Here is a 16,811-nt window from a genome sequence, read left to right as displayed (position 1 = left end):
TCAAGGGCTCTGCCTCCACTACATTTTGAGGAAGAGAGTTCCGCGACACTCTCTGCCTGAAGTGGGCGAGCCCGGAATTTTGTTACCCCAGTTACCCAACTTCCAAATTCTCCCGCGAGAGGAAATGGCCTCCCCACATCAAGATCCCTCAGAATCTTTTATGCTGCAATTAAGTTGCATCTTATTCTTCGATTGTCTGGTGGATGCAAGCCTATCCCTCATAAAACAACCCACCAATTCCAGATATCAGTCTAGCACATCTTCCCTGGACTGTTTCCAATGTATTTACATTCTTTCTTCAATAAGGGGACTAATCCTGTGGATGGTATGCAAGATGTGGCCTCATCAATGCCCTGCATAACTGAATCATTCAATTCCGCTTGCAATCAGAGCTTCCATGAGCTTTTCTAACTTACCTCCAGTCCAACTACTTGCGCAACTGTTGAATTCTTCTGTGGGCTGTCTGTGTCTCTGGCTGGACTCAGCACTTGCTATCCATGACCCTGGGGAAGATGGTGATGAGCAGCTGTTTTGAAGTGCTGCCTGTGGTGGAGGGGCATCCATAGAACTGTGAGGGAAGAATGGGAGGAGGCAGAGAGGAGTGGAACAGAAGATGGGTGACATGAAAGAGGTTGGGGGGGGGGGGGTGGTGGAACTCAGGTAGAGTAAAAAGACCAGTATGGTGCAGATGGGCCAAATGGCCAGGTGTCTTTATGCTGGAAAGACTCTGCAATACTCCAATTACAGGTTCTTCCTGGAACTTGAGGGCTGACCTCACGGAAGCTAAAGTCTTTTCCCCAGGGCAGGGGAAACCAAAACTAGAGGGGCATAGGATTACGGTGAGAGGGGCAAGATTTAAAAGGGACCTGAGGGGGAATATTTTCATGCAGAGGGTGGTGCGTGTGTGGAATGAGCTGCCAGAGGAAGTGCAGAAGCTGGTACAGTTACAGCATTTAAAAGGCATCTGGATGGGTACATGAATAGGAAGGGTTTAGAGGGATAGGGGCTAAATGCTGGCAAATGGGACCAGATTAATTTAGGATATCTGGTCAGCATAGACGAGTTGGACCGAAGGGTCTGTTTCCATGCTGTACATCTCTACGACTCAAGTCTCACACTCAGCCTCACTGAACAGACTCAGGCGAGAGGTGACTGGGAGGCATTCTACTGCAAATTATCCTGGGTTGCACAAAATATTCACAGCGATCACCTTCACTCATTCAATGGTATGGCAGAAGGGGGACCAAAGATAGGCAAACATGCCCTCAAGCTCGGATTTTGAGAAGTCTTATTTCCACAGTGGGGGGTAGGGGTGAGGATTGGGTGTGGGGCTGCTCACTGGATGTCATCAAGGGCAAGTAGCTGTGGGAAAATGCTGTGCCCACTGATGGGCCCTCAAACTCTCGCGCATTATTGTCCCAAGCACTGGACCTTTGTAATCTTGAAAAGGAACAAACGGCAGGCCAACAGGTGAGGCCAGAAGGGCTCACTGGAGGGATGTCAACGAGCTGGCATGGGCATGATGGGTGAATGACCTCTGATGTTACAGATGAGGTGAGGAGCTAACATCCAGAATGCATACTGAATGTGTTCACATTCTACAAACCAAACAGGCAAAAGCTGCAGTTCGAAGGATGTTGCACACATCTTAAATGGACTGAAGCAACAGGAAGGAAAAATCAACTGAATAGATTCCCCTGGGACTGTCCCCATCAAACACTCCTAGGGCAGGGACAGCATGGGGTTACCTGCTGCTTCTACTCTTCTAATACTGAAAGGAAATGGCCAATAGAGCACCCTCTAAACTATCCCCATCAAACGCTCCCAGGTACAATGAGGAAAACCAAGAGTTCAAAGTCACCATGAAATCCGTTTTGTATTAGCAGATGAGAAGCTGAGTCATTTGGCAGGTTTTAACTAAAGTTTCCATGAAGCGGAACAGGACTGGGCCAGTTGTGACTGGCAAGCTGCTGCCGATGTTATCTGGAATGGTGAAGTACACAGCAGCAATGAGCTGTGTGGAACAGGTGTCTCAATATGCAGGAGCAAGATCTATGCTTCAGTCAAATCCACAGGGACAACCTTTCATGCTTTCTGCAGCACAGCGCATTTGTCTAGTGCCTCCTCCCACCTCAGGCATGCCAAAGCCTCACAGACAATGATGTGTGCTTTTTGAAGTGCGCCCATTGTTGTAATGTAGTAAACTCAGCTAGCAATTTGCGTACAGTAAGCTCCCACAAACAGCATTGAAATTTTGAGCCACAGCGTTTCTCTTTTTAATAAATGGTTGAGAGATAAATGTTATTTCATTAGTTGACTCCTTCCACCCTTTCCTGTCCCAACTCCTCTGACTCCATTTCGGAGGTTGAGAATCTACACCCCTCTTCACCTCCCGCCTTCTTACCGTTTCCCTGCACGAGTCTCAGTGTCTAAAATTTGCCTTTGCCAATTCTGCCTAAAATTCTCAAATCTGTCCCCCACTACTTCCCAATCTCTCCGGTGTTCCCTAAGAAACTCGAAGAGCAGCCCAATGTGTCCCCTTACCTAGCATTGGTCCCTACGCCTCCTCCTGCCCTGATGCTTTATCACCCATGGGTCACAGCTACACATCGCCTATCCAGCCCTCCTCTGAGGTGTCTTTTCACTGTCTATACAGTTTGAGGAATTGAAAATCTGCTGCTTGTCATTGAGGGGAGAGGGAACCAACTGATGGTAACAGAACATCTGGAAATGGCATGTGTGTGTATGAGTGAGGGCGAGAGAGACAGGGCGAGAGAGACAGGGCGAGAGAGACAGGGCGAGAGAGACAGGGCGAGAGAGACAGGGCGAGAGAGACAGGGCGAGAGAGAGAGAGACAGGGCGAGAGAGAGACAGACAGAGCGAGAGAGAGACAGACAGAGCGAGAGAGAGACAGACAGAGCGAGAGAGACAGACAGAGCGAGAGAGACAGACAGAGCGAGAGAGACAGACAGAGCGAGAGAGACAGACAGAGCGAGAGAGACAGACAGAGCGAGAGAGACAGACAGAGCGAGAGAGACAGACAGAGCGAGAGAGACAGACAGAGCGAGAGAGAGAGAACTCACTGACATAAAGATATCCCACCATCACTCACACACACACTTACTCACTTCCACAGTCATGCACTCAACTCCCTCTCACATACTTACGCTCATATTTGACACATACTTCTCACATACACACTCATTCTTTTTTTCAAACACACATTCATTCACTCACAGTAACACATACTCTCACAAATACAGTCAGTCACACTCTTTCCTCACAAAACACACTCACTCACCGCACACACTCAAACATATTCACTCACTTTCTCACACATGCACGCCCTCATCAACACTCACAAACACACTCACTCACATACACACATAAGCACTCACTCCCTCACACATTTTCTCTCACACACACACATAATCTCAAACATACACACACTCTACTTCACACATACACACTCATTATCACATTCATTTTTTAAAAAAATTCATTCATGGGATGAGGGTGCCGCTGGCCAGGCAACATTTATTGACCATCCCTAATTTCCTGGAAGGCAGGTAAGAGTCAACCACATTGCTGTGGGTCTGGAGTCATGTAGGGCAGACCAGGTAAGGATGGCAGTTTCCTTCCCTAAAGGACATTGGTGAACCAGATGGGTTTTTCCCAACAATCAGCAATGAATTTATAATTATCACTCGACTCTTAATTCCAGATATTTATTGGATTCAAATTCCACCATCTGCCCCAGCAGGATTCGAACCCAGATGCCCAGAACATTATCTGTATCTCTGGATTAGAAGTCTAGTGATAATACCACGAGGCCATCGCCTCCCCTAAACACACACAACACTCACTCTGTCACACAGACATGTACTCTGTCACAGTCACACAATCTCACACACACACTCACAAACACTATCATACTCTTTCTCACATTGACACTCACTCAGAACACATTGTCATGCACACTCACCCTCACACTCTCTCTCGCACACACATACACAATCACTCTATAGACACAGTCACATACACTCACACACACAAACATACACACTCATTCTATCACACACTAATATACACATACTTTCTCACACACTCTCACTACACATGCACACTCTGACTCATACACTCTCTTCCTTGGGCGCACACGCGCACACACACACACTCACTCACTCTATAACCCAACATCCCAGAATGCCCGATTTAAGCGATGGGTGGGAACAGGTGGATCTACACGAGGTCAGAATTGGGGAACGGGTGGAGGACTGTGGGATGCAAAAGAGGCAGGGAGCAGTGCAACCAGGGGCAGACTGTTTATGGTCAACTTACAAGAACTGCAGTTGGCACCTGGCCCAGGGACATCAGCTTGGTGAATGCGAACAGCTCAGCGGGCAGAAGCTTGGGTGTAGCCAGCCTCTGGTGCCTTCACACTGATTCCAATGCAAGTGGCTCAGCTGACATCCAGGCATGAGTCCCGCCTCATCGAAGCTCGTCAAATTAGTGCCAGCAGCAAGAATGCATCAAGCAAAGCCCCCACTCCTCACTCCAAAACAAGGCAGTCGTGGCCATGCTGTACAATGACCAATCAAATGCACTCCTGAAGATCGGGAGTTTCAGCATCTCCAACAGGGATCACTGCAGATACCTGCTGTCTAAACGCAGGAATCCTACGGTGAGTAACTCACCTCCTGACTCCCCAAACCCTGTCCACCATCTACAAGGCACAGGTCAGGAGTGTGAGGGAATACCCCCCACTTGACCCTGGATGGGTGCAGCTCCAACAACACACAGCTCAACACCATCCAGCACAAAGCAGCCCCCCATGGCACCACATCCATAAACATCCCACTCCCTTCACCCACCGACGCTCAGTAGCAGCAGTGTGTACCATCTGCAAGATGCACTGCAGAAATTCACCAAAGATGCTCATTCAGCACCTTCCAAACCGACAAACACATCCATCCAGAAGGACAAGGGGAGCAGAAAGATGCGAATACTGCCTCCTGCAGGGGTCCCTTCCAAGCCACTAACCATCCTGACTTGGAACAATATTGCCCTTCTTTAACTGTTGCTGGGTCAAAATCTTGAAATTCCCTCCCTGAGGGCACTGTGGGTCTACATACAGCACATGGACCACAGCGGTTCAAGAAGGCAGCTCAGTAGCTCCTTCTCAAGGGGCAGCTAGAACACAGAACATAGAACATTACAGCACAGTACAGGCCCTTCGGCCCTCAATGTTGTGCCGACCTGTCATACCAATCTGAAGCCCATCTAACCTACACTATTCCATGATGCCATGAAAAACAAAACCACAGAACACGATGCAAACTGCAGAATGCAACACCAACCACAGACACCTCACCCCAGAATGGAATGCTGTAGGGAGTTCTGGGCTGTGTGACTGGTAACCCTGCAGGGACTCTCAGGCAGCCTAGATCACCCACCAGGCCCCTGGTTCAGACCCTGCACGTAGGTTAGTGGGGGTAGAGTAATAAATTAGGAGGAAGGTGTTTCAGGGCAAAGAATCTCTGCATTTATTAAATACTAACGTGTGTATCTCAAGAAATAAAAAAGGCAAAAGTAATAAACAGGGAAATAATACTAAGGTGAATAAATTGTAAGACATTAAAAAAAAAGCAGAACAGTGAAACTGACCTACCAGTTATTATTAACAGTAGCCAATTACTATTATAAACGAAACAGTAGTTTAAACACAGATGCTTTAATCAGCATTTCTGACCCTAGGGTGCCCTGTACTGTCAACAACCCACCTTTCTCTCCCTGCTGGAATAAATGCTGGGCCCAGCCAGCGATGCCCACGTTTCTTGAATGAATAACAGCAAGTTTGCCATGTTAAAACATGAAGTCTGAATCACTTCTCTGATCAATGAGGGCAAAATGAAGGAAGGAATACCGCTGACATGAGCACTCCTTGATCACTGTGATGCATTGGAACACAGCAGCCAAGCAGTGTCTTTAGCTCGGAGTGAATTACTGCAGATGCTGGAATCTGTACTGAAAACAAAAAAAACTGCTGGGTATCACAGTGGGCCAGGCAGCATCCATGGAGAGGGAGTAAGTTAACATTTTGAGTCTGGATGACTCTCCATCAGAGCTGGTGTGAAGTGTGGAGGGGGCAGCATTTATGCAAGAGTGGGGGAAGGGTAGAGTCCTGGGGGAAGAAAGGGTGTTGATAGTATGGATTAAGTAATCGGAATTTATAGCTGACTGTCAAACCAACAATAAAAGCTGAAAGTTGCCAAGAGCTCACGTGCTCCTAGTCACAGATTCGCTTGCCCTTCCAGCCCCACTCTGAGAACGAAGGTGAGTATTTTGAAGAGGGGGTGGGGAGAAAAAGGAGGAAGAACGCAGGGATGGTGGGGGGGAAGATGAGGGCTATTGCCCAAGCTGGGAGCTGTACAACGGACAGAGGACTCGATCGAGGCTTTTGAAAGTAGGGGTGGTCCGCTGGGGTGAGGGGGAATATTGAAGTGTTTGCCACCAGGCGACACCAGGAGAGACTGTTTGACATAACGAATGGGAAGGGTGCATGAAAGGGTGATGGAGGCAAATTAAATCACGATATTCAAAAGAAGTTGGGCGGGGGGCGGGCGGTTAGACTCGCAAGTAAAGGGAACAACAAAAATATGATGGGGCTCAGGGTTGCAGTGGGGTCTCATGACACTGCTTTTCCAAAGAGCCAGCACTGGGCTGGGTGGCCCTCTCCCACAATGTAGTAGTACTGAGACTCTACCCCAGCCTGGAAGGTGGGTTGTGGTGTGTGTGCTGGTAAGCTGCAGGTCTCCCAAGAGCCAGATCAATGTATTCTACCTTTCAGCTTTTGTCTGATGAGTGGGACAGTTACCTTGCTCGCTCCTTGGATTCATTATAAATCTCCGTTATGGCTCGGTCTTTGTTGGCCATGAAATTCTTGTGGAATTCTTCCAGTTTCCTGCAAGACAATAAGTTCTGATTTACAAACGTGATATTTTTCTGGTCACAATTCCAACTTTGCCCTGGCCCAATACAACAATGGGGACGACTTGAACTTGTTTAAATCCCACCAGAGCAACGAGCTTACGGGAGAGTTTAAATTTGACCACGCAAATATGGAATGACAGAGCCTTCAGGCACAGTGACCATGAGACTACCAGATTGTGATGCCACTAAGAGAAACAAATCTGCCAACTGTACCCAGTCTGGCCAACATACAGAAACAAACTCTAGAGTTGTAGCAATACAGGTCTTAACTATCCCTACCATGCACTCAGCAAACTACATTGGTTGCATCAAACCCCTGTGAGAAAAGGATTAAAGCCAGATGGACCACCCAGTATCAACCTACACACTCAATTTGATAAAGACTTTTGTTGTCACTGGATCAAAATTCTGAATCTCCCTCCCTTCCAACACTGCACACCCACGCCCAGGGTGGTGGTAGAGGGTTGGAAGGTTTGTGACCAGCAGTGTTGTACAGGGCTCGGTACGGAGTCCACTTTTGTTTTCATTTATACAAATGATTTGGATGTGAATACAGGAAGCAAGGTTAGTAAGTTTGTAGATGACACCAAGATTGGTGCTGCATTGGTCAGTGAAGAAGGTTGTCTAAGACTACAAAAAGATCTTGATCAATGGGCCGAAAATAATAGCAGACAGAGTTTAATTTGAATAAATGAGAGGTTGGATTTTGGTAAAACCAAATAAGGACAGGACTTATACAATAAAAGGTAGGGCCCTAGGGAGTGCTGTAGAACAGAGAGTCCGAGGGATTCAGGTACATAATTCTTTGAAATTTGCATCATAGGTACAGAGGGGTGATTAAGGAAGTGTTTGGCATGCTTGCCTTCATTGCTCGGGCCTTTTCCGTACAGAAGTTAGAATATTATGTTGAGGTTGTATAGGGCTTTGGTGAGGCTTCTTGTGGAATACTGTGTCCAGTTCTGGTCGCCCTGAAAAGGGAAGGATATTATTAAATCGGACAGGGCTCAGGAAAGATTTACCAGGATGTTGCTGGGAATAGAGGGTTTGACATATGTAAATAGAACGACGCGGGTCTCTTTCTCAGAGTGGGGGAGTTCAAAACTAGGGGGGGGGGCATGTTTTAAGGTGAGAGGAGAAAGATTTAAAAAGGGGATGAGGGGCAACTTTTGTTTTTACACAGAAGGTGGTTCATGTGTGGAATAAACTGCCAGAGGAAGTGGTGGGTGTGGGTACAGTTACAATGTTTAAAAGACATTTGGATAAGTGCATGAATAGGGAAAGGTTTGGACGGATATGGGCCAAGTGCAAGCAGGTGGGACTGGTTTAGTTTGGGAACATGTTCGACGTGGACTGGTTGGACTGAAGAGTCTGTTTCCATGCTGTATGGCTTGATGACTGTAGTGATTCAAGAAGGGCAGTCATTACCAACTTCTCAAGGGGCACAGATGTGCACTATATACTTTGTCAATGAGGCCCACGCCCAAGCAACGAATAATGAGAGAGCGCAAAGCGAGGGAGATTGAGGTCCGTTGAGAGCTGCTGATGGTCTAAATTTAGCTTCTAAACCCCTCGGTACTAAAGCTCTGTGACAGGCCAATAATTCTGGACTGGTAACGGTCTGAGGTCTGAATGCAATGCAAGCATCACATCAGTCCACAGTGTTTTAGTAACTGGGCCAGGGCACTCTGCCCTTGTTCAGCAGTTGCTGTGGCAAAGCATTACAGGAGGGGAACATGCGATGTCACCGACAACATCTTCGCGAGAGAGGCTGGGCCCATGAGACCTCAAAATCTGTCAGCATTTGAAAAGAAGAGGGTTAAAAGCAGGAATGAGGAATATCTGAGAGAGAGATGAGGAAATTCTGAACTCCAGCCAAGCTGTGATGACTCTTTGAAGCTTAAGTTCATTCTAATGTAAACAATGTTCCCATACAGACCCAAGAACAAGTCTCTCTCCCCACTAGGCAAATCCGAATTCACAGCACATCGTGACCACCCATCACTCACAGATGACCATCACTTCACATTTAAAATCCTTATTTTCAAATATTGTAAACCTTGTTTTCAAATCTGCCTTTACCTCCTCCTGCCCCTACACCCCCTCCCTCTCTCTGTCACCACCTCCATCCCCCACACCCCCTCCCTCTCTCTGTCACCACCTCCATCCCCCACACCCCCTCCCTCTCTCTGTCACCTCCTCCAGCCCCCTACACCCCCCCTCTCTCTCTCTGTCACCTCTTCCAGCCCCCTACTAGCCCTCCCTTTCTCTGTCACCTCCTCCGGCCCCTACACCCGCTCCCTCTTTCTGTCACCACCTCCAGCCCCCTACAGCCCTCCCTCTCTCTGCCACCTCCTCCAACTCCCCACAGCCCTCCCTCTCTCTGTAATCTTCTCCCACCCATATAACTCTGGGAAGCTCCGCATACTTCCAATCCTGACTTCCTCTCTTGTTTTGTACCTCTCCCCCCAGTTGGAGGTCATAAAGCTGTCTGAGGGTGGGAGCTCTGGAATTCGCTCCCTGAACCACTTCACCTCTTCCTCTCCTCCTCTAAAATGCTCTATGCTTGAGTTTTTCACTCTCATGTCAGTAATGACATCTTAATTGACTGAAAAAGCTCCTAAGAGGCACCTTGGGAAGGTCTTGAGTTTGTGATAAAAAACAAGAGCATTCTCCCCTTGTGAGCACCCAAACACGAAACCCCACCTCCGCAGTGGTACAAGACAGATGACCTGGTGTGTGTCACATCACTGTATATTGGGGTGTGCTGTGTTTGTCCTGACTGTTGTGTTCAACACGTTACAAAACTGCTGAGAAGAAAAATCCAATTCTCAGGAACTGGAGTAAAACGTGAAATGATCATGGTCTGACTGAGCTCCCAGCTCTCTGGAAAAACCCTGTGGGGTTTTAGCAACTGCAAGTCTCTGGAGTGAAGGAATACCACGAGATGCAGGCCAGCATTCAAGGGACAGAACTAAACTCTGGAGATTACCGCATTGAAATCTGTATATAACATGCAGCCCTAATGTAAGCAAATATTAATTACGTTTTCATTCTTTGCTAGGAGTTCACATAGTTCCTGATAAACTACATATGCTAACACAGGGCTGAGCCAGTTTCTGCAGCAGCAATACACCCTAAACACCGTTCTCCTGCCACACACTATTGAGGCCTATCATTGCAGAGAAAGATTCAAAAGTATGAAATGTTTTGCATTGCATTGTTTTGAGAGGGCCATTGATCATAGTTCGATAAGCTTGAGAAGAATGTGTAGGGCACTGTGGGGTAGGAGGGTGTAGTTAGTGGTACACAGTGAATCAGAAGGCCAGCACTGCTGCAATGGGCCAAATAGTCTCCCCCTGCACCTGTCATTGTTCCCTGACGCCCCTGTGTTGCTGATACCAAGGCCCTGGCTGCTTCTGCTATAACAGGGAAAACATCACTTTCTGCAGCAGCCTGTTGTCCAGCACATAGCAGGCTGAGTGTGAGCGCGCGCGCGTGTGTGTGTGTGTGTGTGTGTGTGTGTGTGTGTGTGTGTGTGTGTGTGTGTGTGTGTGTGTGTGTGTGTGTGTGTGTGTGTGTGTGTGTGTGTGAACGTCCCTGCCAACAGGCCATCCCTTCCTTATCACATGGTGGTTTGTGGGAGCTGGCTGATGCACTTTCTGCACGGCAACAGTCCTGCAATCAAATACGCTGTGTTTCCTTCACAAAGGATGCAGGACACACCACTTTTTCACCAACTCCGAACCTGTCCACTTCACAGAATCTCTACAGTGTGGAGGCAGGCCATTTGGCCCATCGAGTCCATACTAAATCTCCAAAAAAATCCCACTCAGACCCAGCCCCATACCCTATCCCTGTAACCCTGCATTTCAAATAGCAAATGCACCGAGCCACCACATTCCTGGGCACTATGGACAATTGAGCTTGGCCAAGCCACCTGTACGCAGATGTTTGAACTGTGGGACGGAACCGGAGCACCCGGGGAAGCCCACATAGGAGACAAAGTGCAACGTCCACACAGACAGTCACCTGAGGCTGGGATCACACCCAGGTGCCTGGCACTGTGATGCGGCAGTGTTAACCACTGAGGTACTGTCCTGCTCTAAAGGGGGAAGAGTTCAATCCATTAACTAGCTAAGTCAGACAAGGAACATTCACGCTCAGTCTTCTTTAACAGCACAAGCAGTGGCACTCCTTTGAATAGCGCAGCATGCTTGAGGGGCCAACTGGTCCTATTCATGCTCCTCCTTCAAACGTACAGAACAAGATGTCAATGTTCAGGATGACCATTGGAACAATGGCGCCTCAGGTTGGGTGCTATAAATTCAAAGGGATTGAAGGAGAAAATGAAAGCGTTTTGAAGCAAATCAATCCCACCTGCCTGAATGTGCGAAGCAAATATAACACGAGAAATGACTAACCAAGGAAATACGTTGAAGTGAGCACTCTAACGTACATTATCACTGACACAATGTAGTACTCAAGGGTGGAGGTACACAGGTCCTTGAAAGTGGCATCGCAGGTGAACAGGGTGGAGAAGATGGTGCTTAGCATGCTTGCCTTCATTGATCAGAGCAGTGAGTATAGCAGTTGGGACATCAAGTTTGACATGTACAAGATATTGGTAAGGCCACGTTTGGAGTTCAACATACAATTCTGGTCACCCTGCCATAGGAAGGATGTTATTAAACTGGAAAGGGTGCAAAAAACACTTACAAGGATGTTACCGAGACAGGAAGGTTTGAGTTATAAGGAGAGGCTGGATAGGCTGGGGCTTATTTCCCTATAGTGTCAGAGGCTGAGGGGTGACCTCATAGAGGTTTATAAAAATATCAAGGGCATAGATAAGGTGAACAGCCAAGGTCTTTTCTCCAGGGTAGGGGAGTCCAAAACTAGAGGACAGAGGTGTAAATGGGAGGGGACAGACATAAATGGGCATGAGGGGCAACATTTTCACAGACTGTGTATGGACTGAACTGCCAGAGCAAGTTGTTGTGGCAGGTACAATTACAACATTTAAAAGACATTTGGACAGGTATGTGGATGGAAAAGGTTTAGAGGCATATGGGCCAAATGCAGGCAAATGGGATTTGTTCAATTTAGGAGACCTAGTCAGCACGGATGGGTTGGGCCAAAGGGCCCGTTTCTGTGCTGTATGACTCTGCTCCCTAAAAGTAATAGCGCATTAATACAGACTGCTGGGCCAGCATTTACTCCCATCCCTGGAGGTGGTGGTGAGCTGCCTTCTTGAACTGCTGCAGTCCACGTGCTGTAGGGCCATCCACACAGTGCGGTTAGGGAGGGTGTTAACTCAGCAACACTGAAGGAATGGCTGATACACTTGCAGGTCAGGATGGTGTGTGACTCAAAGGGGAACTTGCTCCCACAGTGTTCCCACGTATTTGCTGCTCTTATCCTTCAAGATGGTGAAGGTGATGCAAGGTTTGGAAAATAGTGCGTAGGGAGTCTTGGTAAATTTCTGTGGTGCATCTTGTAGATTGTACACACTGGTATAACTGAGTGTCAGTGGTGGATGTGACACCAATCAAATGGGCTGCTTGTCCTGGATGGTGTCGAGCTTCTTGAGTGTTGCTGCATCCGCAACCCATCCAGGGCAAGTGGGGAGTATTCCAACACATTCCAGACTTGTGCCTTGTGGTCCGGCTTTTGGGAGTCAGGTGGTGAGTTACTTAGTGCAGGATTCCCAGCCTCTGAACTGCTCTTGTAGCCACAGTATTTCTAAAGCTTGTTTCCTTCAGCTTCTGGTCAATAGTAAGCCCTAGGATGGTGCCAGTGGGTGAAGCTGGCAGTGGTAATGCCATGGTCAGGTGGCTAGGCCCCTGTCTGGTGGCCACGGCACGGCATACATGTGAACTTATTGTGCAAACTGCCGTCACTCTTCAGCCCCCGAGTCTCGACGCTGTCCAGATTTTGGAACATGTCAGGATGGAGTGCTTCCTCATCAGAGGACTGAATGTTGGCTTTTTCTTTTACTGAAACCATTAGGGGAGCTGGCAGAAGCAACGGCAAGGCTCTAGAAACCCCTGCCTATGCCTCCACCTGTCTGACCCTGAAAACTGGTGGCACTTCAGCTCCTGAAAGCCCTGTTTTTGCTGTTTCTGCTGCTTGGCATAAGAGCAGACCCTCATGTGACAGTGCACGCACAGCTGCTAAATGCATTAAACCCCCTCTGACACAGACATCAATAATGATCTTATTACCCCCTCATCTCAACAGGGAAGTGAGTGCCTGGAAGCACATTCCAAATACTTAGACTAGCATTATCGTCTCTGCAGCCGTCTGTGCTCAGTAGGAGTGTTCTGGGAGTCGGAGGGGGTGGGGGGCATCCAGAACCATTCCCCGAGCTGCCTCTCCACAAACATTCCAACAAGAGTCCCCAACTTAATTTGCATTCCTGAATTCATTGCTCGAGGTTGGTGAAGGACCGATACAGTACGTGACTATTCGTTCTCCAGTCCTCTCTCACTGGCGTACAAGGATGCCAGTACTTGAGAACAGGGCTGGAATATGAGAACTGCACAACACAGGAAGAGGCCTTTCAACCTCTCATGCCTGTGCTGGCTCTTTGACCAAGTTATCCAAGTTGTTCCCTTCCCACCCCCATCCTGCAAATTTCTCCTAGTCCACTGGTTATCTGATTTCTCGTCCTGTTAAGAATTCCTGTTGATTCTACTCCCAATGCCCCTGCAGGTAGCACATCCCAGATCACAAAAACTCACTGCCTCAAGTAAACATTCTCTCCCCCTCAGGTTCATTTCCCGTTCCTCTTCAATGTGTATCCAACTGGTTATCGACCCTCCTATTGGTGGGAAAAGTTTCCACCTTCCTACCCTACTGACAATTAAAAAAAGCTCCCTCTGAATTGCTTCTGGATAATCTTCATAGAAGCCTCCTGGCTGATGACGCTGTGGGGCTACTGCCCTGTCTGAGAATTGTCTTTCAGAGACTTACACGCTCAGTTCTCAGGCAGAGCTGACAGATCCCACTGCACAACACTGGATGCGGCCATTCAACCTCTCCTGTCTGTGCTGACCAAGTTGTTCCCATCCTGTAAATTTTTTCTTGCCCAGTAGTTACCTGAATCCTCCCCCCGCCCCGTCAAGAATTCCTGTTGATTCTACAGGATAGTAGGTGGGAGCTCTCCCCCATGTCCTGGGTCCAGTATTCATTCCTCAATCTTCCTCAGCAAAGCAAACATCTGAATCATCAGTGCTGTCCACAGGAGCTTATTATGTGGAGCATTAGAGCAAAGAACACAGACACACACAGACAATTACTTTACCATCTTTAGCATGGTCCTTAGGTTGTATAAGGTTCTAGGCAAATGCAAAGTCTATCTGTCCGCGTGGGAAACATCACATTTGGGACAAAAGCATGCTGCAATGCTGGAGGTGCTGTCCCGCAGCTCAGGTATGAAGCCAGACCCTGCTGCCTTGCTGAACTGGACATGAAGGATCACACGCCACATTTTTTGGAAAAGCCAGATATTCTCCTGGACAACATTCACATTCAATTCAAACCACCTACAACTGGCTTCCATAACCCCCGATCTAATTCAGCATGGGATAAGGATACAAAACCTCCCCAAACTCACATTAATTAATCCTCCCAGGAGACTACAGTCCAATCGGAACATGACACCAATATATTTTATTAGGCTGGGATTGACTGACAACCTGAGGCTTACAGATGGAGCTTCACTATGTATCTAACCCTGCGCTGTCCCTGTCCTGGCAGTGTTTGATGGGAACAGAGCAGAGGGAGCTTTTCTCTGTAACTAACCCCATGCTCTACCTGTCCTGGGGGTGTTTGATGAGGGAACAGTGTAGAGGAAGCTTTAATCTGTATCTAACCCCGTGCTGTCCCTGTCCAGGGAGTGCTTGATAGGATGCAATTGGAGACAATAACAAAGGCAAACTGAGGATAGAAAAGGATTACAAAATAACAACAGGAGATCTCATGCTGGAGAAATGTCATGTATAAAAACAATGTTTGCTCAAACTGCAACCCGATGGGAAATCAGATGAGAAAGGTGGTGATTGTGACATGAAATATTGGCAAAACCCCTCAGGATATTTTTAGTTGGCCAACAGACTTGGAAATGAAGACATCCACTGAATTTATCTGAGCAAAAGGAATATTAAAAGGGGATGGTATTGCCAGCTATAGGACAGCTCCCAGAGAGTTTGTTACTTGGCAAAATGTGTGTTGTCGATGTTGTGAGTGTTGACCCCTGTTAGAACAATCGTGTTTTTCAATAGCACCTCTCTCAACCACTGGATGTTCAAAGCACTTCACAGCCAACAAAGCTGTTTCAAGGTTCTGCCTCAGTTACGTAGCAAGTTCCCACGGACAACAAATTGATAACCACCCAGCACATGTGCTCCTTGGGCCTCCATTTTGTCCCTCTGGATGTGGGGGGAGGACACTCCCCCACCCATTTGTTCCCGACATGGGCTGTGGGATCTTCACATTCAGAGGGTGCTGTGGGGCCTTGGTTCAAGCAATTGCATGCAAGGTGGTATGACTGACACCGCAGCACTCCCACCAGGGGTATGGCCCGGGTTGGTGGGTCTCTGTATCTCGAGTGGATCTCAATCCGATTACTCAGAGCCAGGAGAACAGCACTTGAGAAGCTCGATGCCCTCCAGGGTAGAGCAGCAGCTATTGATGAAGAGATCTGATGAAGAGTGCATAAGCACAGCCTACAGCCGCCTAAGAAAAAACATGCTCGAGGACAATAACACCAGATCCAACACCAAGCTCGTGGTGAACAGAGCTGCGGTGGTTCCTCACCCTCCTATCTGGCTCTGAGATGAGGACTGTCTACAGCAGACACCTCAGGGTGCTGGAACAGTGCCCCACCAACGCTGCCTGCACAAGATCTTGTGAATCTGCTGAGAAGAGAGTTATACCAACACTAGTGTCCTCAACCAGGCCAATATCTCCAGCATCAAGACACTGATCCCCTCTTGATCAGCTGGGCAAATTGTCCACATGACCAACACAAGGATCCCTGAACAGCTGCTCTACTCCCAGCTCCGAAACGCCAGGCAAACCCCAGGTGGGCAGAGGAAGCACTTCAGGGATACCCACAAGTCCTCACTTCTTGAGAAAGAGAAGACTGAGATTTAACTGAGGAGGTGCTCGAGAATCCACAAGAGGTCTGGGCACAGTAGATCGGGAGAAATGTAAGAAGGCACGGACTTAAAATGATTGGCATTGTACTCATTAGAGTTTAGAAGGTTGAGGGGAGATCTAATAGAAACTTACAAGATAATGTATGGTTTAGAAGGGGTGGATGCTGGGAAGTTGTTTCCATTAGGCGGGGAGACTAGGACCCGTGGGCACAGCCTTAAAATTAGAGGGGGTCAATTTAAAACTGAAATGAGACGACATTTCTTCAGCCAGAGAGTGGTGGGCCTGTGGAATTCATTGCCACGGAATGCAGTGGAGGCCGGGACGTTGGATGCCTTCAAGGAAGAGATCGACAAATTCTTGATCTCAGAAGGAATCAAGGGCTACGGGGAGAGTGCAGAGAAGTGGAGTTGAAATGCCCATCAGTCATGATTTAAATGGCGGAGTGGACGTGATGGGCCGAATGGCCTTACTTCCACTCCTATGTCTTATGGTCTTATAGCATTGGCGACCCATGAAAAAAATTGCATTTTGACCTGGGACTCGGTAAGGAGCTGGGATGTGCTGGCTGAGAGAGCAGGATGTGGAGGTAGCCAGGAAAAGGGAGATGGGAGGGCAAGGGAAGAGTGCGGAGACAAGTGTGCGAGAGAGCCTGGATG

General features: G+C 48.0%; 1 protein-coding gene across 2 annotated transcripts in view; it reads right to left on the bottom strand.

Moving 5' to 3' along the window:
* The window catches only part of dnajc4 (DnaJ (Hsp40) homolog, subfamily C, member 4), an 85,230-nt gene that overhangs the window by 6,979 nt on the left and 61,440 nt on the right, over window positions 1–16,811 (bottom strand). For both annotated transcript variants that reach the window (XM_048525221.2, XM_048525219.2), the window contains one exon: window positions 6,878–6,964. In XM_048525221.2, coding sequence (XP_048381178.1) covers window positions 6,878–6,964 — 87 coding nt within the window. The remainder of the gene's footprint in view (window positions 1–6,877; window positions 6,965–16,811) is intronic.

The sequence above is a fragment of the Stegostoma tigrinum genome, chromosome 42 (assembly GCF_030684315.1).
Source record: "Stegostoma tigrinum isolate sSteTig4 chromosome 42, sSteTig4.hap1, whole genome shotgun sequence".
In the NCBI taxonomy this organism is placed as follows: Eukaryota; Metazoa; Chordata; class Chondrichthyes; order Orectolobiformes; family Stegostomatidae; genus Stegostoma; species Stegostoma tigrinum.
The sequence above is the reverse complement of the archived record's forward strand: the minus strand, read 5'-3'. Positions and strand labels throughout refer to the sequence as shown.